Below are 25,533 nucleotides of genomic sequence, written 5' to 3' on the forward strand. Positions count from 1 at the left end.
CCGGGTGTGGCCCAAAAACCAAAAAAAAAAAAAAAAAAGAGGCAAGCACTGAGGCCCTCTGGGGTGGGGGGGTTTCCACAACAGTGTTGAAGGTCTGAGGGATCTTACCCAAACTACATTTTTTCCAGGGTGCTGTCTAGCCCCCTGATTGCCAGGGTCACAGCCTTTGTGCTCACAGTGGCAAGGCCCTCCAGCTCAGCCCAACCCCTACCACATAGCCCCTCTGTTGGGTTGTTCCACGGTTACTCAAAATCAGCATCCTTCTCAAACATGTGTTCCCACCTATGTTTGAAGGAAGCCACAGAACCCATTCCAGTCCCTCAAAACGAGCTTTCTAGGGACCCATTCTGGGTCACACAGGCATGACTAGGAATAGCACAGAAGGTGGGGCTGCTCCAGACAGTCCCTCCTGCCAGATGTGGGTGATGACCTTTCTCCCATTCTTGTCATTTTTCACATTTATGCCAAGTCGAATGTAAACGGCTGCCTCGTTTGCTTACGTGCCTGTCTCTCTTGATTTGCGCTTATGGCAGGAATCATAGCCTTGTCAGTTCTGTGTTCCCCAGCGTGACAGTGAAGAGGTGCCCAATCAATACATAGAAGAGGTGCCGAATCAATAGGTATCGAACCCATCCACGAAGATCCCTGTTTATCACGAGCCATTTCCTGCCAGCAGACCCAGACGCGCCATGTGCTTTAGCATCCTCAGACCAGCCTCCCTCTTCTCAGCTCATCTCTCTGGGGGAACTAATGATCAACGCTAAGCTAGGCGCCCCTTCGGGCCATTTGCTAAAGAGTGTGGCTTGGAGACAGGACACTGACTGAGGACATCAGGGGACAAGATGGGTTGCTACTGACTTTATCCACAAAGCAAAATTCCCAAGGTAAGTTTCCTGCTCCCCACTACCGGGGTATGTGCACAGGGGTGTCATTCAGCGTGCCGGGACAAGTAAGGCTGCCTTGGCCATGCCACCCCACTTTCCTGGGTGAAAAATTTTGCCCCCTGGTCCCAGAGTGATGGACAAGAGGGTGGCCCAGTGGACCCTGAAAACAGAAGTGCTCACCACCTGCTTTTATCCCTCCAGCCCGAGGCCCAGTGGCCATGTCATCCTACTCTTCTGGGTGGAATTCTTGCCCCCTGATCCCAGAGTGATGGACAAGAGGGTGGCCCAGTGAACCCTGAAAACAGGAGTGCTCACCGCCCACTTCTATCCCCTGTAGCCCAAGGCCCAGAAAAGGAGCCGACACACGGCAGATGTAAATAAATAACTTAGAAATAATAAATAGGGGTCCGGCATTCGGAAGCCGGTCCAAGGCCCGCTCCTGCTCAGTCAGCCACTGTGGCCACGCGATGGCCACGCGTCCCCTCCCACTCTGGGCAGAAGGAAGAAGCTGCGTCCAGCCAGAGTCCTGAGTTTTGGGTCCGGAGCGGGATGGGGGGAGTCGGTCAGCTGCTCCCGAGTCTGGGCGCCGCGGGGTCGGGTCCCGAGCGTCCCTAGAGGTGCCCGGGGTGTGCGGGGCGCGGGCCAGCCGTCCCCGGGGGCGTCCTCAGCCCAGACAGTCGCAGGCGGTGGCCGAGAGGCGCTCCACGGTCCTCCAGGTGCTGTTGACGTCCATGAAGGAGACGGCCTCGTAGCGCGTGGGGCGGCAGCAGGGCTGCGTGACGGGCCGCGAGCCGGACGCCAGCTTGAGCGTGCCCGCGGCCAGCAGCCGGGCCAGGCTCAGGTCGTGCGGCGCGCGGGCTCGGCGGCACGACCCGCTGCAGAAGCGGAAGCTCACCAGCTCGTCCGAGTGGTGGCCCAGGCCCAGCGCCCGCACCGGGACCACCTGCGAGCGCAGCCGGCAGCCCCGCGCGCCCTCCGCGTCCGCCTTCCGCGCGCCGCCGCCCCGGCCCGCGCGGCCCGCCCGGCCCGCCGCCCGCGCCGTGCGGCCTCCGCGTCGGGGCGCTGATGCGGGAGCGGGCGGCGGCGGCGCGGGCCGGGGCGGCGGCGGCGGGGACCGCCGGGCTCTTCCACCGCACACGCGACCTCCTCGGCCCCCTGCAAGACACCGAGTCACCGGCGGGGTCCCCGGCAGCTCCCCGCGGCTTCCGTCCTTCGCCGCCCCGCGCCCGCTCACCTACCCGGCAGGGGACTGGCGGGGGACGTCAGCGGGGACATCGGGCCTTCGCGGGGGATCGCGCTGCGGGGCGCGGGGCGCAGGGCCGCCTCCGCCACGCTGCTCAGGAGGGCCAGCGCCGCCAGGGTGGGCCACAGGGCGGACTGGAGAGAGACAAAGTGGGTGCCCCCGGGCAGGCGGGCTCAGGACGGAGAGCTCTTCGGGAGAAGGGCTCCTAGTGGGGGGCTGCAGCGAGCTCTAGTGACCCCCCACGAGAACCTTCCCTGTTGCCCTGTCCCGTGGGCCATGCTCTGCTGCCCCTCCTCCTGCCAAGGGGATACCTTGGCAGACCACTCACCTGCCGCCGAGGCCTTGGCCAGTGGGGCATCGGAGCAGCAGGCCCTGCCCGTCCAGGCTCCATCTCTGTCGACAGCAGGAGGCCCCCATCAGCCAGGGTTGACCTGTTGCCCCACCCACCCGTGCAGGCAGCTGGGACACAGAGTTCTCTTCTGTGTGGTCATCCTTGCACTCCACTTCTCCAGGGGAGCAGCCGGGAGAGCTAAACTAGGCCTAGAAGCAGGCGAGAACACTGCCCGGAGAGCCTAATGTGTGGGTGGGTGCTTCGCACCTGTCCTGTGTCCCAGGTCCCTCATCTCCCTGGGTAAATGGGCCTAATCCTCTGTTTCCAGAGGAGCAAGGCAGCACTGCCGTTGCCTGGGTCATACACGGTGGCAGACCTGCTCCCTCCAAGGGGTCATCTCTGCCCAGGACCTTCCTACTCTGGGCTTTGAGGCTGCAGCTGGGAGGAGTAGCTGGTTCTAGAAAATCTCTTGCAGCAGGGGGACGGTGGTCTGGAGAGGGCTGAAGAGAGCAAGGCCCAGTTTTCTCTTCGAACCTCAAGTATCTCTCAATAGCAGGAGATACTGGGCCCTGGGGGCTGGCAGCTGCCAAATCCCAAGATCGAAGGACTTGGACTATGGCTTCCTATGGCCACCAGAGGGCAGCCGCTGTCCAGCCTGCGGACTCAAGAGGGGTGGGTGGGCTTTCCTCTATCTTCAGCCCGTCTGCCCACCAAAAGGCCCTGATCTTAGAGCAGAGCCACCCTGCATGGGCCCAGACCCCTCCGCCCCCGGCCACTGCCCTTTGCCTTTCAACTTCCCGTGGATCTGGCAGGTTGGCCCCTCTCCTAGAAGTTACCTCCTTTGAACTGTCCTCGCCCAGACTAGCGAGCCCTTCAGACCCCGCAGCCTCTGTGCTTCCACCTACGAAACACCCCAGGGTCCCATGCTACCCTGGAGCTCTCATCAGCCCTCAGAAACTCACCAGCTGTCACTTTGACCCATCACCCTAACATACAGAATATCTGTCTTGACCCCCCACATCCAAGTACACAGGACATGTAGCTCTCCCCACATGCAGCTGGCCCAGGCCAGGGGCGCTGGGCTATCTGTGGATGAGCCCCGTGGTGAGTGAGTCCCTGGCTGGTGCCCTCGCTGATGGGGAGCTGGTGGGGAGCTGAATGAGGCAACTTGAGGCCCCTGCACTAGGGGGAGCCCCGGAGCGGGTCTCTCGAAGGCAGTTGGGGGCCCTTCTCCTTCCTGGCCATCTGGGGCCACTGGTCCTCCAGCCTGTGCTTCCCCCTGTGCCATCTGCTACTCACCACGGAGTTCTGGGCTCTGCTCGGCCGGCCTCTCCTGGGGTCAGTGCGGGCTTTGGCCCCGCAGTTTGGGAGGCCCGAGCCCAGGGCGGTGCACCTGGCAGCGCCTCTTTAGCCCAAAGCGTGGCCTTGGCAGCCGGTCTGTGCCCTGTAGCGGCAGCAAGGGCCTCACGTTACAGCGGGCCGGCCGGGCCCCAGCCGTCCGAGACGCGACGAGAGGGACTGAGGAGCTGGGAGGGGCGGAGAGCTGCGCGGAGGGCCCAGGAGAGGGGGTGGTGATGGAGGAGGGGAGGGGGCCACCCCGCCGCTCCCGGCAGATGGGCCGGGCGAGGGGTGGGCAGGCGGTCGGCTTACCACGGGGGCAACGTGCTGGGTCCGAGACGCGGCGAGGACAGGGGCCCCAGGGACCTGCTGCTGGCGGGGCCCGTGGGCTGTGTCTGGGGGCCCGGCCCAGCTCCATCCCTCCGCAGCCTCATGCCCGCCGCGCCGCCGTCCGGTGTCAAATTCCAGCCCCGGCGTCACCCGATCTCGGGGTGGGGCCCAGAGCGCCCCCGCCCCGCCCCACCTTTCAGGCTCACCTGGCTGCTCTGCCCGCCAGGATCCAGTGCCCCCCCACCCCGGCCCTGCTGGGTGCCCCAGGTAGTGGAGAGGAGATGCTGGGCAGAGACCGGGGGACTCAAGAGTGCAGACCCGGGCGGGCGGGCGGCGGCGGAGGCGAGTCTGGGCGTTGAGTCTGTAGACACTCCAAGTAGGGAGTTGGAGGCTGGGCCGAGGGCGGGAGAGGGGGAGTGAGGGTGGGAGGGGAGGGGACAGGCTGGTCCCTGTTTGGGGTTGCTGGCCGGTGGGGTGCATCTGACTCCGGGGTCTCCGTTCCTTTTTTCTGTCAGTAGACCCAAGCAGCTGGGGCCCAAAGGCCTGCGCTGGTTATTCGAAGGCTGGCCCCTCCAGGCCTAGCCCTGTGGGGACAAGGGGGTGGGAGGGTGGGGGAGCAACATGATGATGGAGTGGGGGAGTAAAGATTGGGACCCCGTGCCCTCTGGGAAATCTGGGGCTCTCCAGCTGAAGCAGGGGACCACTGCAGGATTCAGGCCCAGTCACAGTCACGGGCATTTCAGCCTTGAAGGCTGGCAGTGGGGACGTTTGAAGGTAAGAGGCTGCTGGGAAAGAGGGGAGACATGGGAATAGTAGGGGTGCAGGTGCTTTTCCAGGACCTTCGATATCCTTTTGAAAGCTCAATTGAGAACTGATAAGATTTGGGTAAGATCAGGAAGCAATGACCCTACTCCTGGCATTGAGAGAAGGGGGTGCATACTGGCAGCGACCCTGAGTACATGTACTGAGCACCAGCTACGCACTGTTGGGGTGCCCTGGAAATGTTGAGGGGGCAGCTGACTCTAGCCTGCAGCGCAGTAGCCTGAGATGGGCTGGAGAAGGCAATTTGGGAATTGTGGCCTAACTGGCAATAGGAAGCTGCGGGTGGGGAGGAGCGTGCACAGAGGAAGGACGTGTGTGGACCAGCTAATCCCTGGCTATGCCTCAGAGCCACCTGTGGACCTTTTAAAGTTACCCACATCCGGGCCCCACCCTGGCCCTGAATCACAATCCAGGGCTGGCATGTGCGGTGCTCAGAACCGGCACATGGGGCTCTGGTTTGCGGCCAGGGCTGAGACGTGCAGTTGGAATTGTGTTCCCAGGTCATTTAGAGAGCAGCCCGTGAGAAAAGCTGCTCTGCTGCTGCCCAGGGCCATCTAGGGAGAATGCCTGGGCCCTAGGTCTTGCAGCCACCTCAGCACAACTGCAGGGGGTGCCATGTGCAGGAAACGTGGTGTTTGCATCTCTGAGGGTCTGTGACAGAAGGGGTTCACAAGTGGGCCTGTACCTCAGGTAGATCCCTGCTTCCCCTTCTTGCCTCAGCATGGCTCAGGGATGGGATAGGGGTGGGACTCGATTGGCTGTGCCTTCCCCAGGTGTGCTTGGAGAGGGGGACTTGGTGCTGAGGATGGGGTGGGACAGGCCTTGCCAGGACTGGGTGAGGAGTGCCAGGGGCTGGCTGGGGGACCAGTGCTTAGTGCTCATCAATTTGTCCCCACACAGGTGACAGGGCACCAGAAAAGGGCAATGGATTTTAAGCCCAACCCTCATCTCTATCTTCTGGTACAGGAGATGAAACCTCACTCATGAGAATCAGCATGGCACAGCTCTAAGATGCTGTGTATGAGGGACTGAGACAGCCCTGGCAGTCTTTACCCAGGGCCTGCAGTTAAGCAACTGAGATGAAGTTAAGTGGACCTAAAATTGTGTGTATGTGTTGCGGCGGGGGGAGTCTTTGGTTTCAACATAGCTGCTGCAACCCCACCCTCCCTCATTTGCCCTGACCCTAGGTTCTTTTCTCAGGAAATCCAGAGCAGGTTCGAGGATGAGCTTTATTGCTTTATTGCTTCCTTGATGGCTGTGAGGCTGATCTTTGGGCTTTACGGCCCTCCAGTCCAGGCAGAACCCAAAGCCCTGGCATGTTCATCATTGGAACTAGTACAGTTGCACAGCTCATCAGTGTCCAGGTCAGGGGTAGCATCCAATATCCCCATGTTCCCTGGTTCTCATACTGGGGCTGAGAATGTCTTGTAGGTGGTGCCAGAGTTTTCCAGTGGTATGGCCAAGGGTGGAGGGGGGAACCTCATCTCCCTGGCAGAAGCCAGTGTCATGAGTTGGAGGGGGCTAGCGGAGATGTGGCACCCCTCCTGCAGCCTTGGAGTAGGGGCGGTCAATCTTGGCACCACCTCTCTGCAGGGACTGCACTGGCACCACTGCCACCACTGGGCCCTCTGCTGGCCCTCCTCCTGCATGGCAAGTAGTCCAAAGGAGATCTCTAACCTTATTTAAAAATAAATTATCCCTCCCCCCTTTCCCTCCCGAGTTCACAAAATGGTAATGCACAAAACACTGATTGGAGAAACGATTCCAGCAGCAGTTTTGCTGCTCAATATCCCACCTCCAGCATGGCACTCTGGGTGCTGGGCACAGCCCAGGGCCTCCAGCTTCAAGAGCTCCCAGGTGAGAGGGAGGCGGTAATCTCCGAGCAGACAAGGCTCGGCTGCCCGATTCAGCCTCACAACCCCCAGGGCCACCTGGCTGCCCTTCCCTGGGTCTGAAGACGCCTGCGCCTCTCAGGTAGAGCCATGGAGGCTGTGGACGAGGCAGTGGACGTGGCAGGAGGTGGCGGCGGCTGATCGCTCGTGGTGGTGCCTGGGCCCGTGCGGCCACGTGCTGGGTCCACCTCAGATGCCACTGGTGAGGTCAGTGATGACACGGGCTTTTACCAGCTTGCGCAGAAATTCCTTCTCTCGCTGAATGTTGTGTGTCCAAGACTGAAAGGGAAGAGAAAGTAATCAGGCAGCTGCCAGGGGTGCCACGGGGCCGTTCATGCCTCTTCCTGGGCTCAGTGGCTCTTTTCATCTCTACCCTTGAAGGCTCTGTTAGTAAAGCAGAAGGCAGACCCGTTTCATTGATTGTGCCAACCAGTGAAGAAGTGATGGGGCTGCTCTATAAGTAGCCCCTACTCATCCTCCTCCCTTCTTGGGCACTGTAGGAAATGACCCTGTTGCCCCTTTCCACTCCAGGAGCATGAGGCCTCTTGGCCTTCTTATCCAAGTGCAAGGAAAGAGAAGCTTTACAAACTTGTTCCGAACCCTAGCTTCCTCCCCTCCCCTTGGAGGTACCCAGGTCTTGGGCACCCGGGGGGACAGGCAGTGGACAGGCAGCATGAGTCAACAGGTAGGGCCAACCTTGGCCCAGGGGTGGGGTGGCTTAGTCATGTTCAATCTGATGTAATCTGCTCTTCAGGCCGAGACAGCTGATGAAATGCTCCGGACCAGGGGCTGGGGCCTGAGGCACGAGGCTCGTCATGATGACTGCAGATTACAGGGCAGTCACAGCTTGCCAGCCTTTCCTGCCGACCCGCTGCTCTGGCTTACCTTCTCTGGCCTGTGTGCTCTTGGCATGAGACATCCTGGGGATTCAGGTCAAGGACTGAACACATATTTTGCATGTAACTAGGATCTCAGCACCACAATCCACGCCCCCCTCCCACACACACAAAAAGGGAAAGAATATCAAATGAGTGTGAACAAAGCAGCCTCATTACAGCAGGTTCATTGCTGACCACCACTGTCCACTCTCAGCACCCACCACTGCTGTCCGCTCCCTGTTCTGATGTAGTCAACTCGACAACCCTCCAAATATTCCTTTATGACATGCAGAAAATATTTTACTCCATTTTGTTTCTCTTCAGTCTCTCAGCTTTTTTTTTTTTTTTTTTTTTGGTATTTGGACAACATCTGACAGTGCTCAAGGGTTAACTCCTGGCTGTTCTGTACTCAAGCAATACTCCTAGTAAGGCTTGGAGGACCGTATGGGATGCTGGGGATTGAACCAGGGTCCTCCATGTGCAAGGCAAACATCCTACCCGCTGGGCTATCATTCAGCCCTAGCCTCTCAGATCCTGGCTGCTCTCCACTCTGCCTCACCCGAACCCCCCACCCCCTCCAGCCTGACAGGATTTTCCTGGAAATTCATTCTGTGACTCCTGAAAGGTATCCTGCTGTGGGGAAGGTCCTACATCCACAGTTTCTCTGAAGGCAGGGACTCTGGCTCACAGTTGGCCTGGCTAAGTGCAAATCAGCACTACAGATGGTGCTGGGCCAGGAAGGGAAGGCTGTGACAGGCTGTTCGTTAGTCCCTTCCTCCTCACACCCGGAGAATCCTGCCCCACAGGAAGAAAACTACCATTCGCAGGGGTCAGTTCCAAGAACGCCCACCGGGAGTCACTTCAAGTTGAGGGTTAGGCAGAGGACTGGCTATCTGATTATATTAAGGAATTACAGCTACATTTTTTAGGTGTGATAATGGTATTATGATAATAAAAACATACTTCTTATCTTGTGGAGATGAAGTGAAATATTTCAGGCTGGAAAGATATGATCTCTGAGACTTGTTGCCAAGTAATCAGCAGGAAGGGGAAACATGAGGACGAGCAGATGAAACACTGGGTGAGGGCTGGACATTGCAGGGGGCATGGGGAGTTGTTTAGCATCCCCTACACGTATGAACATGTGTGTCCCTTTCATCCAAAAACATAGGGTTTTTGATGAAACCCTTAGTGGTAAAGCACTAACTTGCCATGTACATGGTGAGGCCCTGAGCTTGATTCCTGGCATCGCAAAGAAAACAAACACAGAGGAAACCAAATTGCCTGTACTGGGGTTGTGGGGTACAGTGGAGTGTGCTGGGTGGGTCTGGAGCAGGCTGGGTTGTCATGGGGTCTGACTCAGATACGCCAGGGGCTGCTCTTTCAGGGGACTTGCTAGCACTGGGCTCCATGCTCCAGGCTGCCTGGCACTGCTTTTACCTGCCATTGGCATTTCCAGCTAGACCATTTCTCAGTGCACCTCTGGGCTCCGTGGCCCTGCAGCCAGCTCAGAGAAAGAAGAGAAGGGTCAGGGAAAAGCCAGGATGCCAAGGGCTTTCTTGCCACTAATACACCAAAAGTGACAGTTGGGATTCTGAACCCTGACCTTGACCTTTTCGGTGGGCAGGCGATGAAAGCATTCATCATGGTAATCAGTGCAGACAATGGCCACTGCTTATTCTGGGCCAGGCTCTCGCCACTCAGTATCATCACATCTTTCTGCCCAAACCACCCCAAAATGTCCCTTTTCCATGCATAAGAGGCCTTGAGCTGTTTTCATACTTCTGCCCCTCGAAAGGGAAAGGATCAGCAGATGGTTCCAGCAAATGGACCTCTGAGCCTATGGATCTGCAGGATAAGGGATAATGGTCTAGAATTGATGAAGAGGGCAATGCAAAGTAAACAGCCCCAGAGGAGGGTACCAGGCAGGTAATGTCCCTCCAGTTTATGTACAGAATCTTGGTACAGATTATCGAATGGTTCAAATTGTTGAGCACAGAGCAAACATGACTCTACATGACTGAGTAATGCAGGGTCTGCTTCTCCCCTTCCTCCTCCAAAAAAGAAAGCCTGTTTCCTGCCTTATCAAGAAACAATTTAGGGCCGGAGAAATAACATGGAGGTAAGGCGTTTGCCTTGGATGCAGAAGGACGGTGTTTCGAATCCTGGCATCCCATATGGTTCCACGAGCTGCCAGGAGCAATTTCTGAGCGTAGAGCCAGGAGTAACCCCTGAGCGCTGCCAGGTGTGACCCAAAAATTAAAAATAAAAATAAATTTAAAAAAATAAAAAAAAAAAAAAAGAAAAAAGAAACAATTTAAGTCTTGACAATTTGAGGTTGGGTCTTTTTTGGTAGTGATCAAAGGCTACTCCCAATTTGGTGCCTGAGGGACCATGCAATGCCAGGGATAGAACCCAGATCTCTCATATGCAAAGCACAAACTTAAGTCTTTTGGGCTTCCTTGGTCTAAGACTTTGTGTCTGGCCAAAACAGTCTTCCAACTAGTTTTTTTCCCTTCTTTTTTTTTTTTCGGCCACACCCGTGTGATGATCAGGGGTTACTCCTGGCTCAGAAATTGCCCCTGGCTTAGGGGGACCATATGGGATGCCAGGGGATCAAACCATGGTCCTTCCTTGGCTAGCGCTTGCAAGGCAGACAGACACCTTACCTCACCGGCCCCTTCTTTCCCTTCTTGTATCTACGTCCTCTATGTCCATGCTACAATCACAGCGACTCACCAAATGTCACTCTACAGACCATAGCTTGCTATAGCTGTTTCTGCCTTTGAACAAAGCCCACACTCTTTCCCATGACACTAACAGCCTTCCTGAGCCCTCTAGCATTGCTAACCTCCAGATAAGAGTGTCTAGAATCCAGGGGATACAAAAAGACTATTGGATCCATGAGGATGGATGCTGGCAAGGTCAAGGAGGAGATAAAATGCAGTAGGGTGATGGAACAAAGAGAGAGCTTTGGGGCTGCCCTGGATGCCATCACAGTCATATTCCCATTCTGAGCCACAGCAGCCCAGCTATGAGGCTGTTTCTGAGTTGCCCTTGTGGTTCCCAAGTCTCTTCTACAGCCTTAAATGCTCCCCTAACTCCCCGCTCCCCGTTACATGAGTTGCCTGATGCACCAGGAAGAGTGAAGCAGCAGTGATAGGAGCAGAAGCCATGGCCATGGCCAGGGTGCAGAGCTTGAGGGAGCAGCAGTGGGGGAAGGTAGGACAAGGACACAGACAGACTTGGAACCCAGAACTGAGAAGAGGAGAGGTGCTGGAGTTGCAGACTGAGAAGCAGAAGCAAAAATGGAGAAGAAAGTGTCCATGTACAAAGTGCTCCTGGGAAACCAGGGCAAGACATCTGTATATCCATGGGTTTTTTAGGTCAGGGGAAGGGGAAGCCAGATGAAGAGGGATGTAGATGTCCAGCGAACAATGCCTCAGGGGCTTAAGAAGTGACTGGGAACATGCTGTACAGGAGGGGCCAGAGAGAGAGAGAGAGGGAGAGAGAGCACATAGTGGGTAGAATATTTGCCAGTTCAATTACTGTCAATTTTTTTTTAATTTTTAATTTTTTTTTTTTTTTTTTGGTTTTTGGGCCACTCCTAGTGACTCCCAGGGATTACTACTGGGTATGTGCTCAGAAATGCTCCTGGCTTGGGGGAGGGGGGGACCATATGGGATACAGAGTGATCGAAATGAGGTCTGTCCTAGAATTTCTGGCAATCTTATGATTCCCTGAGCTGGCCAAGAGTGATCTCTAAGCACAGAGCCAGAAGTAAGCTCTGGGCACAACTGGGTCTGACCCAAAAACCCAAGAACAAATAAGAAGTGCTGTGCAGGAACCGGAGCGGTGGCGCAAGTGGTAAAGGCGTTTGCTTTGCACACACTAACCTAGGACAGACCTCTGTTCAATCTCCCAGTGTCCCATATGGTTTCCCAAGTCATAAGCGATTTCTGTGTGCATAGTAACTCCTGAGCGTCATGAGGTGTGCCCCCACCCCCAAAAAAGTTACAAGTGCTGTGCAGGAGCCATTCTCAGAACTCTAATCTGCATGGTGCCACTGGCTGCAGGAAGGAAGCACGGAGAAAGCAAATGGGTGCTCTAAGAGGGCGCAGATTCCCCTGGGGGCTCAAAGCAGAGAGGGGAGGGATGCAGAGACAGCTTAGCTGACAGGCTGGGGGAATAACAGTGCTTCTTATTAATTTAGTAATTGATTCCTGTGTGCATTTTCATGTGCTGCTGGGATCACACCCGGCCCACAGGCCGATGAGGCACGTGCTCTGTTCTACCACTGAGTCACATCCCAGGCCCCTGATACTTCTTGAACCTTAAGGAGCATAAAGGTTCACCTGGGAAAGAAACTTCAGTGCTTGCTTGGGAGGGGCGAAGGCAGCCCCTGGGGGGGTCATCCTCTTTCCTGAGTCAGAGTGGGTGAGTTGCTGAAAGGGTGAGGATAATGGTGGGGGACAAGGTGGTAGACAGGACAGCTCAGAATTGGCACCAAGTCCTGGCATGTTGGTTGGGGAAGAGCAAGGAGGCAGGGGCAGGGTGTGGGCCAGGGATAGATTCAGGGGGCAAGAGTGAGGGATGCTCAGTGCTCAGAGGCCTGGAGGAGGGATGGGCGGCTGGTGACTCAGTGGAGGCTGGGTCAGGGCCTTCCTGGGGCCCTCTGGGCACCTAGCCCAGCTGCAGCTCATCTCTTCACATTCATTTATGCAATTTCTGTTAGAGCCAAGTGTGGGGGGCCGCACCCCCTCCCTGGCCCTGCCGGGCCCCACACCCAGCCCCACCTCTTTGATGGCGGCCATCCGTACAGTCTCATAGTAGTGCAGTGGTGCGTTGGGCGTGCTCATGTCGTAGCCAAAGCCTGCGACTGCCACCTCGTCACAGCCGTGCAGGGCCATGGTCACTGCCACGCTGCCAAGTGTCGGGATGTTCTGCAGGAGGGGAGAGGAGTGGGACGCTCACAGAGGGCATGGTGTGTGGGGGAGCAGGGGGGGAGGAAGAAACCCAGGACCCTCCCCATAGCTGAACTCCGCTGCTGAGGGCCAAGTCCTCTGTGCCTCCCTCCTCCACGCTGTCCTCCCCAAAGACCCCCACTGTCCTCTCCCCACCCAGCCCTTGACCTCTTGCCCTCCCGATTCTCACCCCACGGCCCATGAGTCCATTGTTGAAGGGGAGTCCGATGAGGGTGAAGGCAGCCTCCTGGATAAAGTAGGGGTTGAGAATGCGGATCTCGGGGGGCTCCTTGGGCACTCGCGTGGCCACAGACTTCCAGAAGCCATCCGATGCACTCTGTGGACACAATATTCGGCATGAGGGGGGAGCACTATGGGGAAGGGACAGGGAGCTCACAGGCAGGGACTGGAGTGTGCTCCCTGGGGTACATGGGGCTGGCTGAAAGATTGGGATGGTGAGAAGGGTGAGCTTCTGGCAGGGTCACACTGTGGGGGCTGTGGGGTTGGCCACCACAGGGACGAGGGGCACATGGGACTGCTCTGGCTAGAGAAAGTCCCTGTGCCCTCTCCCCACTGGCAGCACTGTTGGTACAGGAGTCCATCTTTGCCTATCTGCTCTGTGGGGCTCTCAGCCCTCTGCTGTCTTTCCTTGCTCCTTATTCAAGAGCTCTAAAGTGAACCTGAAAAATAAAGACAGTGTGAGCTTGTGAATAAGACTGCAATCCTTGGACCAAAGTGATAGCACAGTGGGTATGGAGCTTGCCTTGTATTTTTGCCAACAAAGGTTTGATCCTTGACATTTCATATGATCCCGAGGGGTAATTTCTGAGTGCAGAGCCAGGAGTAAGTAAGTATCCCGTGCGTATTGCTAGGTGTGGCTCAAAAAAAAACCAAAATAGGAAACAAAACAAAAAAATCTGTTACCCCTCTCACAATTCCATATGCTAATCTCACCTGGATGGTCAGACCCACCCACAGCTGGGAGGGGTCTTTGGTTGTAATTAAGGTGTTGCTTAAGGGGGGAGGGAGAGTAGAAACAGGAAGGTTGCTGGGAGGGAGGGAGTGATGAGAAATGGCAAGAAAAGGCTTAGCATAGAGGTCATGTGAGGAATATGCACATGGTGGCTAGGGCCATGGCATAAAGCTGAATAACTCCTGAATCTTCAACTGACTTACTGTGGATCATTTCTCTGCCGTTACCCTGCAACCTATAGAAATGCCAGCGGTAAGGGCTACAGGCGCCGGGCCCAACTCTAGGACTCTATATTTTATATTTAAACAACATCTCCTTCCCCCAAAAAACAACATTGCAGTTCTCTTACTGTGTGAGATGAAGGATGACTTGAAAAACACGGAAGACTCTTAGATGGAAGGGACAAATAATAACACAAGGCCAGTTCCACTCACATTATGCTGACTCAAGAGAATTCAATGAAAAATCCCAATAAAGGGCTGGGTGGCATGTGGGACCCAGTTTGATCCCTGACTCCCAAGCTCTGAGCACTGAATACCAAGAGTTTAGGAAGATAGCCCAGCACCATGAGGTGTTGCTCCTCAAACAAATAAAAACACAGAGAGAGAGAGAGAGACAGACATACAGACAAATTCTCAGCCTGATATTTAGCAGAAATATTCTGAAAAATCATCTCAAATACTTATCAGCTGAAATAACTGGCCCTCTCTATGGAGCCGGGGAGCAGCATGCTGGAGACCTGGGGTCCATTCTTAGCACCTACAGTCTCTCATCATTCTCACAAAATGAACACTGTGTAGTGCTAAGTGTGGGTCCCAAATATACCCCAATTCCCACAATCCCTCTGGAATGTAAAATGAAGTATTGAGTCTAGCTTGAATGTACAATTATGAAAAGTGACAGATGTATGTCAAAAGAAAGATGCATGAAACCAGACAGTCCAGAGGCTGGTTCCTATCCACCTGTCTAATCTTCGATCCATCTCTCTATGATTATGTTCTAATAAAGGAAGTTCCACTAACAATGGGAACAAGATGTTTTTCTCAGTAAATCTGCTTATTAGAAAAAAAGACTCGGGGCCAGAGAGATAGCATGGAGGTAAGGCGTTTGCCTTGCATGCAGAAGGATGGTGGTTCGAATCCCGGCATCCCATAAGGTCCCCCGAGCCTGCCAGGAGCGATTTCTGAGCATGGAGCCAGGAGTAATCCCTGAGCACCACTACCGAGTGTGATCCAAAAACCAAAAACCAAAAAAAAAAAAAAGAAAAAAAAAAGACTCACTTCTCAAACCACACACAATATAACTCAATGCTAAAAAGAGAAAACAGAAAGTATAGATTTGTATTTTACTGGTGAATTTCCTAAACACTAATGTAACATTAAAAATAAAGATTTTGGGGCCGGAGAGATAGCATGGAGGTAAGGCATTTGCCTTTCATGCAGAAGGTCATCGGTTCGAATCCTGGCATCCATATGGTCCTCTGAGCCTGCCAGGAGTGATTTCTGAGCGTAGAGCCAGGAGTAATCCCTGAGCACTGCTGGGTATGACCCAAAAACCAAAAAATTAAAATTAAAAAAAATAAAGATTTTGTAGACATTTAGTACTTTGATAGCAATACAAAAATATAATAAATAACTTTTAATAGACCAACAAAAAGGGAGGAATTGTTTCAAAGAATATGTATTTTTTAATTCATGAAAAATGAATGATATTCCATAAAACATGGAACAAATAACAAAATATTATTAAAAAGACAATATTGATGGAGAAATGGAAATTAAAATAAGATAGTTTTTAATGCTCTCAGCTATGAACATGTGTATGTATTTAAATGAGTAAATATTTTAGTGCTTTGGGGGGACAAGGAGATAGAAGTCTTCTATTGCTATATGAATAAAATGTGGGAGTCTTCATATTTTTAGGTCATACCCAGTGCTTAGGGCTACACCCAGCCTGGTGTTCAGAGGACCACATGATGCCAGAGACTTGATCTGGGCCTCCAGCATACTGCAGGTATTTCAGTTCATCTCCAGCCCGGGATGGCTTTTCTATAGAGCCAACTGAAAATATGCATCAAAAGTGTCACAGCTGTTTATGCCCCAGGACACCAATATTTCTCTTCTAAAAGTAATCAGTGTGAAGACCTTTATAAAGAGCTGTTTATTAGAGTGTTCCATATAAAAGTACAAAACCAGGGAAATAAATTCAAAGTTCACTATAATAATGGTGACTGATACAGGAAGCATCCAGCTGAATTTCTAAGCTTGGTCACAAAGATATGGCATTCAAGGGGCAGGAGCTGGATGCCACCTTTTCTGCATCCTGGGACTCAGGAAGCCCATTAAAGACCCCCCCAGCCCATCCTCTGCCTGGCTCCCTATGCCAGGAGAGGGCGCAGGGGAGCTGAGGGCAGGGAAAAGAGGCAGGAACGGGTAGATGAGGAACTGGCAGAGCCAAGATGTTGAGTTGGGGAGAGCCCACCTGTCCTGGTCCAAGTTCTGCCTTGGACAGAAGAAATGGTGGCAGGAGGCTAGGGAGGCACAGTTCCTCTCCTGCTCCAGCAGGCACTGACAGTCGCCACGACAGTCCCCATCCAGGGTTCATGCCCACACCAATCTGGGAAGCAGAGCATGTGGGGCAGCTTGGGAAAAGGTAGGAAGAGCCAGCGATGAGCAAAACTGGGATTGCGGGGGATGGACAGGCTCCAGGTTAGTTTTCACAGGAACTGCTTTATTTATTTGTGAAGGAATTTTTCATGTTGCTCTGACTGCCTTCTTGGTACTGTTTCAACTTTCACCCAGCGCTCAAGGACCGGATGCAGATGAAGCAACACTCAGCGTCATGTAGGTCTGTGGGATCCAGACTAACAGGTGCACCTCTCTTATAGCACCACTCTACACTTCACTGCCCTGCCCATCTGACAAGTTGAAGGTCTTAAGTCAGGGGGTCAAGGGACAAACCCTGTCTCCAGGAGATCTTGGGTCAGTTAGGTAGTGGAACTGGGGCTCAGAGAGGCTGAGGGAGAGGAGGCAGTGCTGGGAGATTAGAAATGGCATCACTGAGGGCTGGAGTGATGGGTCGGGTGTTTGTTTACCTTAATTGTGGCCAAGCCAGGTTTGAATCCCAGCATCTCATATGGTTCCCTGAGCACCACCAGAAATGATCCCAGTACAGAGCCAGGAGTAAATCCTGAATACAGTTGGGTGTGGCCCCAAAACCAAAAATAAAAAGAAAGAATAAAAGAAATGGCAACAATGCCAGGGCTCAAAGCATCAATGCCTGGTACTTCAGGCATCCTGGTATTCCCTGTGGAGGTCCTGGATGTCACCTCAGGTGAAAATAGGGAAGGAGGACTTTCTCTGGAATCAGCCCCAAGCTGTGACAGGGGAGGAGCCGAGGAGAAGCTTTAGTTCTCTTTCTTTTGCTCCCTTCTGGGACCTCATCTGGTGACACTGTATATGTCACAAGTTGCATGACCAGTGGGCCACCCCCCCTACCACGCACACACCCCTACCTCTGTGTGACTCCCTGACTTTCTAGTTAGTTGTGGGTAAGCTGAGGCAGAGCTTCCTCCTGGGGCAGGCCCAGCACCCTGGTAGGCCTCTGGGCTGGCAGCCAGCATCTGGGGCTCAGGCAAGGAGCCCCGAGGCTGAGATTCTGGGTCCCAGAGAGCAGCACTTGGAGCTGGTCGGCTCTTCTGCCAGCTCTCCCCAGAGGTCCTTGCCTGGGTGTGGAAGCTTCTCAGGAATTTCAGGGAAAGGAGGAACAATAAGACCAAGATCTGATCTATGCACTGCCACTTTCAAGTCATAAAAACATCAAGTACGAACAGAACCTCATTCTGTCTCCTAAAATAAAATTTATGGCTTCTCTTCTGTGTCAGGCACACAGGCACACCACAAAGCATCTTGTACACCGTTGCAGAGGAAGACAGAGCCCCCCCATGTAGAACCTTCAGAGTGGGAGTTGGGTTCGGAAGACCCTGGGACAGTGTCCTGTAAGCACCGACACTTCCACAGGAGGCAGAGGAGCAGTGAAAGGAACCAGAGGCAGGCATAGTGGAAACTTTCCAGCAGCCTGGAAATTGGGGCCACATCTTGACTCCTCATCTGTGCCACCTGGAACCTTGTGGAATTTCCTGGAAACCTCCAATCCCTCGTAGCACTAGAGACACTAAAGGTGTTGATAAGCTAGTGGGCAAGACAGGGCTATGAGTAAACATCTCAATCCATGGTATGATGATTGTGATGTGAGTAAGACCCTGAGAGAGTTGTAAAACGTCTTCTCTAATTACTGCAGAGAACATACAGAAGACAGAGACCAAAATGTCCACTTGCAGAGTTCATAAAATGAGGAAGAATAAGGGGATAGAGTAAGAGAACAACAAACTAAACAGAAAGCTGACAATGCAGGCCAGCCACAGATGCACATCTCAGAGCTAACCTAATGACCAGTTTACAACCAAACATGGGCGAGAGCCACTGGAGGGACAGCACAGTGGGTAGGGCACTTGCCATGCATGTAGTCAATCTGGTAAGTTGCTACCCCATATGGTCCCCCAAGCTCTGCTAGTAATGACTGCTGAGCACGGGGGCCTAGAATAAGAACTGAGCACCACCAGGTCTGGCCCCCCCAAATGAAACAAAAACATGGGTGAGCCAGGTAATAAAGTCCTTCATTTCTGGTATGATCTGTCCTTATCTCCAATCACCACCAACCACACACAATGATCATAGAGACCTTTCAGGGCATTTGGCCCTGGTCCTTTCTAAAGCAAACATGGCTCTGAGAAAGTTTTTTTTTTCCTTCAGTTTAGTCCCCCAATGCAATGCCATACCTTCGAGGGCTACAGGGCCACCATTCTTTCCCAGCAATGACCCCAACTGCACCCTCAGTCTCTCCTGGCCTCTCCCTCTCCCCTAGAAACCAGGCAAGAACCAAATCCATGCCTTGGCAGGCCTTCCCTCCATCCCTAGCTCTATCCTTCTGACTTTTGTGCTCTCTAGCCCATCCCTGGTATGCTGCACCACCCTGATTATTCCATAGGTTGTTGTTGAATTCAGACAATCTAGACTTCTAACTCTGGATCCCCAGGCAAGAGCCTTCTGCTTTCTAAGTTTCTGTGCCCTCATTTATCTTTTAAAACCTGCTCTATGCATTTATTTTTTAATCCTCACCTATTAAATAATGAACATAAAACTAGCTCCTCCCTGGCCTGAGAGGTAAAAGCCACACATGCAGAATGCTTGGCGCCAATCAACTCATAGGCTGCTGCTGCCCAGAGTCCTCAGGCTAAAATCCAAGCACCCAGATATTAGCTGGGTTTATAGGACCCATCACCCTCTGGTCCGACACCCCCAGCCTCAGCTCCAGCCACATTAAGACAGGCTCATCCTTGGGCCCGGAGAGATAGCACAGCAGTGTTTGCCTTGCAAGCAGCCCATCCAGGACCAAAGGTGGTTGATTTGAATCCCTGTGTCCCATATGGTCCCCTGTGTCTGCCAGGAGCTATTTCTGAGCAGACAGCCAGGAGTAACCCCTGAGCACTGCCAGGTGTGGCCCAAAAACCAAAGAAAAAAAAAAAAGACAGGCTCATCCTTAACATTTAGGGGGACAGGGACAAAATGATCAACGGATATCCATGTACCACAAGACTACATTTTAGATTCCAAATATCTGAATAAAATCCAGGCATCACATTGTTTAATACAATGCATTTGCTCCTCCCTTGAAGAATCATTTAGAAGCCACAAGTGCTGGGGTTAAGGCACTTGCCTTGCATGTGGTTAACCCAGAACTTATTCCCAGCATTGGATATGGCTCCCTGAGCTCCACTGGAGTGACCATTAAGCTTAGAGCCAGCCCTGAGCACTGTGGATATGGTCCAAGCCTCTTTCTTGCCCCAAAGGAAACAAAACCTAGAAAGATGACCTGGGAGGCCAGGTCTGAAAGAGGAGATGAGAGAGATGCACTGTGGTATAGGGCAGGTGAGTGCCAGCCTGAACTGGCCCCAGCTGGCCCAGAAAAGCAGGGTGTAAATATGAACCCCAGTCTGCATATTCAAGTGCTACCCTAAGTCTTGGGTGTGTGTGAACTAAGCTCCAAAGGGCACCAGACCCTGTTGGAGTAAGAGATCCCATGGATCAGGTATATGGCCCAGGAAGAGCAAAGGGAAAATGGGCATGTCCCTCCTGACTTGTCAGGGTCACTCCTCAGCATCTCTGTGGCCCTGGAGGAGAGCTAGGCATCCTCCTGTGTGGTCTCAAGGCAGTGTGGGCCTCCATGCCACATCCAGCTCTGCTGGGTTTTATTTATTCCTATAGACTTTATTTGGAGGGGGCACACCTACTGGTGCTAGGGGACCACATAGAACCAGGGACTAAACTCAATTCAAGGTTCCCACATACTAAGCACAAGCTCTGCCCTCTCCTCTGCCAGTCTCTTGCTGAGATAGTTTAAACTCACTAAGTGTAACATGCTCAAGTTGGCCATTTCTCTGTGCCTAAAACACTCCCAGATCTGTGCAGCTTCTCCCAGAAGGCTGTGAAACAGCTTGGGAGGTGTCCTGGAGACTGAGAAGGGGACAGGACAGTGAACCTGAAGAAGGGCCTGCGACTGAGCTGGTTTCTGTCCTGACTAACCCAGAGCCTCACAGTAACCTGGCTCACCCATTCCCTTCACTCAGTAATCCCCCAGGAGCCACAGGCTGGCTACTGGGGAGCACTGTGCCAACAGGAAGACAGCTTCTCTTCCCATGGAGATGGGTCCTGGTGTCTGTCTTCAAGCCAGGCACCCCAGTGTTAACAGTGTGAAAGCACCTGCTTTAAGGCTGCAGTTGGTAGGAATAAGCACATGCAGTGGCCCCCATGGCTCCTCAGACTGCAGCTGTGATAGCATCTTCTTTCCACTCAAGGCTGGGCTCCTCATGGCTTTTTCTTGCACCTCCTTTTTTGTTTGTTTCTTTTTGGACCACGCCCAGCAATGACCAGGGTTACTCCTGGCTTTGAACTCAGGAATCACCTCTGGTGGGTTCAGGGGACCAGATGGGATGCTAGGGATCAAGTCTGGGCTGGCAGCTTCCGAGACAGTGGGTGGCTTCCTACCCACTGTATTATTCACTTTTTAGGCCACTGCTCGAGGTGCTCAGGGTTCACTCCCAGAGGGACTTATGGAATCAGAAAGGGAATCAAGCCCACATCAGCTAAAGAAAATGCCTTACCTGCTCTACAATCTCCCTAGCTCTTCTCATGACTCCACACCACTACCACCAATCCCTGCCTCCCTGACTTTCTGTCTTAGTTCCTCAGTGTAATTCTCAAAGATTTATACTATCTAGGTTTTTATGTTGTTGTTGTTAACTGTTTAAATTTTCTTTTTCTTTTTTTTTGGTTTTTGGGCCACACCCGGCAGTGCTCAGGGGTTACTCCTGGCTGTCTGCTCAGAAATAGCTCCTGGCAGGCACGGGGGACCATATGGGACACCGGGATTCGAACCAAACACCTTTGGTCCTGGATCGGCTGCTTGCAAGGCAAACACCGCTGTGCTATCTCTCCGGGCCCCAGTTTAAATTTTCATATATTATCAAATTTGATTTTTTTTCTAGCCCTTTTGAACCCTTGAAAGTTATTTTCCTTCCCCAGATTTGATTTCTGTTCTTGCTTCAAAATTACTTTGGTTGTATTTTTCTATTTCATTTTTTAGTCCACTTGGAATGCATTTTGATGTATGATATGAGGACAGGGTCACAAAACCTTTTGGAAAGCTGTTTTTGGAAAAAGCAGTGAAGGAAGTGGAGCCGGTGTGGGGCCTGAGCGATGCTGATGGACACAGAGAGGCTGAGCGCCAGGGCCAGCTCAGCTTTCACTGGCTTATCAAGATGATGATCTGGGAACCAGAGGGAGACCAAATATGGCCGAAGGAAAAGAGATGCTTAGAAGAGGTGAGAGAGGACTAAAGTACAGAATGGGGTCAGAATGGGGAAGAATTTTCTTCCAGTCAGAGTGGGAGTCCCTGCTTAAGCTTTAGCCTGTTTCCCATTGAGTTGCCTACATATGCCAACTTGTTCTTCAACATAAAAGACGAAGAGAACCATTTCTGCTCACATCCCTGGTGTGGATGCTCTGAAGAGCCGCATAGCCTTGGCAGGGGAGCTGGTGAGTCAATGAGGGGTGACACAGGTCAGAAGCTAAGAGAATGGTGGCTGGAGCTGGTTCATGGGGAACTAGCTGTGGATTTGGAATCTGATTTTGAGAGTTCTAAAGACCCCAGCTTAAATATGTATATGAATATATCACAGAATTACACAAATAAGTGCTGGAAGAATCACAGTGAAACCAGGACATGGCTGTCTCAGGGAATGAGGAGACACAGAGCCTAACCTATAACTCATCTAATTTCTCAAGTTGAGAAGACATGGATAGGTGTTTATTAAAGGATTCTTATGCTTCTTTTTCACCTGATATTACAGAAACATTTTATGTAAAGAAAGTTTGTCTCCAAAATGAAAAGCGATAGTCTCCTAACTATAGGAGATGGGCAGACAGCACTGGCAGGCATAGCTTAGAGGTGGAGTCCAGGCTTGAAAAGCACCCTGTGGATTTCCTGGGGGAACTGAGCTGTTTCCCTGGGGTGGTTGGGAGAGAAGAGTTTTCAGCAGCAAGTGGTGAGGAGGGAACATGAGGCACTGTTGGCATCAGGAAGAACTATTCTAAGAAAGAATCTCTGACAGGCCTTCTGGTGGCTCCAGGGAAGGCACAGTCCTCCCTTTCTCACCTGGTGTAGTTAGTATCTAATCTCCCTGGGGCTGATTAAAGCCAACTGCACCCCTTCTAATAGAAAGGTTTGCGGTGGGGCTCTATATGCATTTCTGGCAGACATCCTGTGAGACTGGTAGGAGTGAGTCCATATTTGCAATGCCATTCAATGAACAGAAGAAGGAACCAAGGAAGGACAGAAGACAGGTTTTGGGTTAAAGAAGTAGAGAAAAGGAGACCTGACTATAACCTTGTTGATTTCTCCAAGCCAAATGTGTATATAAGGAGGAATCAGAGACTCAAAAGACAAGAGTCCGGGGCTCAGAGGGCATGTGCAGTACTGGCAGGATTCAGCAGCTTCCCTTGTGACCACAAGCCAGCACCAATCAGACCATCCAGAGACCTTCGCATGACTCCTGGTCCACCGTCTCCCTTTCTAAGAAGCACCAGTCTGGACTCTCCGTGTGGAACACTCCAAGTGCCATGGTGTGTGCCAGGCTCAACTACTTTTTAGGTGCCCTGCACTAAGCTTTCCTGAAGAAAAGTGGTGTCTACAATGGGCACCTACAGGGAAGAGCCTCTAAGATGGTGGACACCTCTCAGGCTTGAACAAAGTACAGGTTTGAATGCAAATGGAAATCAGTCCTATCTTGGGTCAGGCCCATTGAATCTTCACATGTAGGGCCAATGGCTGGGGGTGTCCTCAGCCACCAGTGCTGCCTTTCCCAGGTGGCCCCATAGCTCATCCTATTGTAGATCTGGATCTTGGCCCCTGCTTTTTTGTCTTTCTGACCCTGTTGACCTTTCTAGGGGTCCCTTTCTGCAATTTTTGTCCAACCAGATCAGTGGTTCAAGGCTAGACCTGGAGACACAATCCTGGGAGAGATGTGCTGTGCTTAAGGACCTCCAGGGCTGTACCCAGTGATGCTTAGGAGATCACGTGCTAGTGGACTGAGCTGAAGTCCACTATGCAAGGCATCATACAACTCTTTGGCTCTTTCGTTTAACTCTAAAGAAAATTCTGTGTGAAAACTGTATTACTTTTTTTTTTTTTTTAATTTTCTGGGTCATACCTGGCAATACTCAGAGCTTGTTCCTGGCTCTGCATTCAGAAACTTGGTGGGTTTGGGGGACCATACGGGATGGAATGCGGAGGATCAAACCCGAGTTGGCTGTGTATGAGGCAAGCACCCAACCCACTGTGCTATCAGACTGGCCCTGGCAGTACTGTTCTTGCTTGAGAGATGAAAAGAAGGCTAAGGGTCAATGTATTTTGCTTCAGGCACCCAGCTAATAAGGGACAAGTCTCAGTTTATACTCAAGCCTGTGGGACTGCTTTTCCCTCTCAAACCAAGCTGGCTCTCCCAAACTCATGGCCTCACACCCGTATGTGTGGATGTGGGGTCTGGCTTCCTGAGGAGCCTGGTATAGGGTATCTGGCCCTCTGTTTTCCTTTCTTTCCTCCACTCCCTTGGGTGATCTGCGTGTCATGTTCCTGGGAGGAGCACAGGGCTTTGCCCAGTTGGTGGGCACCGACTCCAGTGCAGCCCGCTCTCCTTACTGAGGCCTGTCCTAGTTCAGTATGCCAGCAGAAAGCAGGTCCTGGTAATGGTGCCCATTCTGAGTTAGTTACTGTGACTGAGCACTGAGGGATCCAGCCCTGCCCTCTAGGACTCTCTGACAAGAGTCCCTGGCCAGAGGAAAGAAAGTGTCAGAGGGTCTGGACAGATGGGGCAGTGGTCAGAGTGAGAAGGCAGTCTTTCCAGCTATCAAAGTGGACATGGTTTCTTGTCATTCTTCCTTAAAATGCTTAACTTTGGGCTAGAAAAGCAGTAAGGGGTGGTGGTAATGACTTACCTGATATGTGGCTGACACAACTTGATCCCTGGAACTGCATAGAGTTCCCTGAGTCTGTCACAAGTGATCCCTGAGCACAGCTCAGGGTCCCAGAACAAACAGCCTGTGATCCCAATTCTGCTGCCAAGCCCAGCCCAGGACAGAGGACACTAGTGTCCTAGGACTTAGGGTTCTGAGAACAGGGACCCACTGCTGTGTGGAGTACTTTTCCCTTGAGCATGATGGGATGCTGCTCTTCTCCTTCTCAGCAGTCGGGCTTGAGGGACCCCTCAGATTTCCTTCAGGTCTCTAGGGAGACCTACCAGCCCCTCTTCACCCAGCTGTCTGTGGACACTGCGGGGCCTCAACCAAACTCTTTCTTCCATTTGGGAGCCAGGTAGAGTGGGGACCTTCCGCCTTGTCCAGGTGGACTCTGGGCTTCCCTTCCCACTGTCCCACCTACCTGGGTGTCTGCACCTCACGTCTGTCTTCTCTCATATTTGCTACCTACTTGTCATGCCTGCACTTGGCCTTGCTTGAGCAAGGGCTGTGGAGTTAAACCAAATTGCACTGAGACCCCCAATGGCCAGTCAAACTTCCCACCCCCAGTGCTTCTCAGCTTTAGAAGCTCCCAAGAGTGAGGGGTGCTATGATAGAATGGGGGGACAGGCACTGTGATTGGATGAATGAGGGGCAGGCGCTGTGATGGGATGCTGTGATGGGAGGGGGCTCTTTGAAGGGTGTGGTGTGGGAGGAGTGGGGCAGTACTCAGCAGTTCCTCGTGGGGTAGGTAATGAAAGCAGGGCAAGGGTTTGGAGAGGGGTTGGTGGGCTTACCCTAGAAACCCACAACTGAGAGCCTCTGACTGAAGGGGAGCAGCACCATCACAGAGGGAAAGGCGTTCCCCTCAGTGGGGTCCCAAGCAGAGGCCGATGGTAAAGGTTCAGAGTGGAGAGAAGTCAGGCGTATGGGCTGGGGAACTGGCACCCTCAAGCCATGGGGTCTGCTGCTCTGTAGAGTGTCTTTCAGATCCCCATAAGGTCTGCTGCTCTGTAGAGTGTCTTTCAGATCCCCATAATGCCTTCATCCCCTTGCTGAGAAAGGGGAGCAGTCCTGGCTGGTAGAGACCTCAGGGGTGAGGGAGATTTGGGAGGCCACCACTATGTAGGGGGCAGGCGATGAAGATGGTGATGCGGTTGGTGGTGAGCTCTACTTCCTGGGGAACCCATGCCAGGAAAGGGCCTGAGGGAGAAGGTGGGAAGGAGCTGAGTCTGGGCCAGGTGTGGGCA

At 52.9% G+C, this 25,533-nt stretch overlaps 2 protein-coding genes across 3 annotated transcripts in view; both read right to left on the minus strand.

Moving 5' to 3' along the window:
• Window positions 1-1,548: 1,548 nt before the first annotated feature.
• On the minus strand, window positions 1,549-2,516 carry ARTN (artemin). The gene is made up of 3 exons (XM_049775045.1): window positions 2,456-2,516; window positions 2,123-2,261; window positions 1,549-2,039 (listed from the first exon to the last, which is right to left on the minus strand). Exons 1-3 carry the CDS (start codon window positions 2,483-2,485, stop codon window positions 1,549-1,551), a joined length of 660 nt encoding a protein of 219 aa, XP_049631002.1. The 5' UTR covers window positions 2,486-2,516.
• Window positions 2,517-6,182: 3,666 nt separating this feature from the next.
• ST3GAL3 (ST3 beta-galactoside alpha-2,3-sialyltransferase 3) overlaps window positions 6,183-25,533 on the minus strand; it is a 246,338-nt gene continuing 226,987 nt past the window's right edge. For both annotated transcript variants that reach the window (XM_049774906.1, XM_049774905.1), the window contains 3 exons: window positions 12,873-13,019; window positions 12,515-12,661; window positions 6,183-7,119 (listed from right to left, as the gene is read on the minus strand). In XM_049774906.1, the coding sequence (XP_049630863.1) occupies window positions 7,030-7,119; window positions 12,515-12,661; window positions 12,873-13,019 (384 nt within the window). In that variant the 3' untranslated portion in view covers window positions 6,183-7,029. The remainder of the gene's footprint in view (window positions 7,120-12,514; window positions 12,662-12,872; window positions 13,020-25,533) is intronic.

Source organism: Suncus etruscus, chromosome 6 (genome assembly GCF_024139225.1).
Source record: "Suncus etruscus isolate mSunEtr1 chromosome 6, mSunEtr1.pri.cur, whole genome shotgun sequence".
Lineage (NCBI taxonomy): Eukaryota > Metazoa > Chordata > Mammalia > Eulipotyphla > Soricidae > Suncus > Suncus etruscus.

Excerpts from the sequence above, each read along its gene's own strand:
- ARTN (XM_049775045.1), bottom strand. The coding sequence starts at position 2,485 with ATGCCCCACTGGCCAAGGCCTCGGCGGCAG. Across the intron at positions 2,262-2,455 it reads GGCCAAGGCCTCGGCGGCAG|TCCGCCCTGTGGCCCACCCT; the intron begins GTGAGTGGTCTG and ends GTCTCTCTCCAG. Across the intron at positions 2,040-2,122 it reads CCCCGCCAGTCCCCTGCCGG|GGGGCCGAGGAGGTCGCGTG; the intron begins GTAGGTGAGCGG and ends GGTGTCTTGCAG.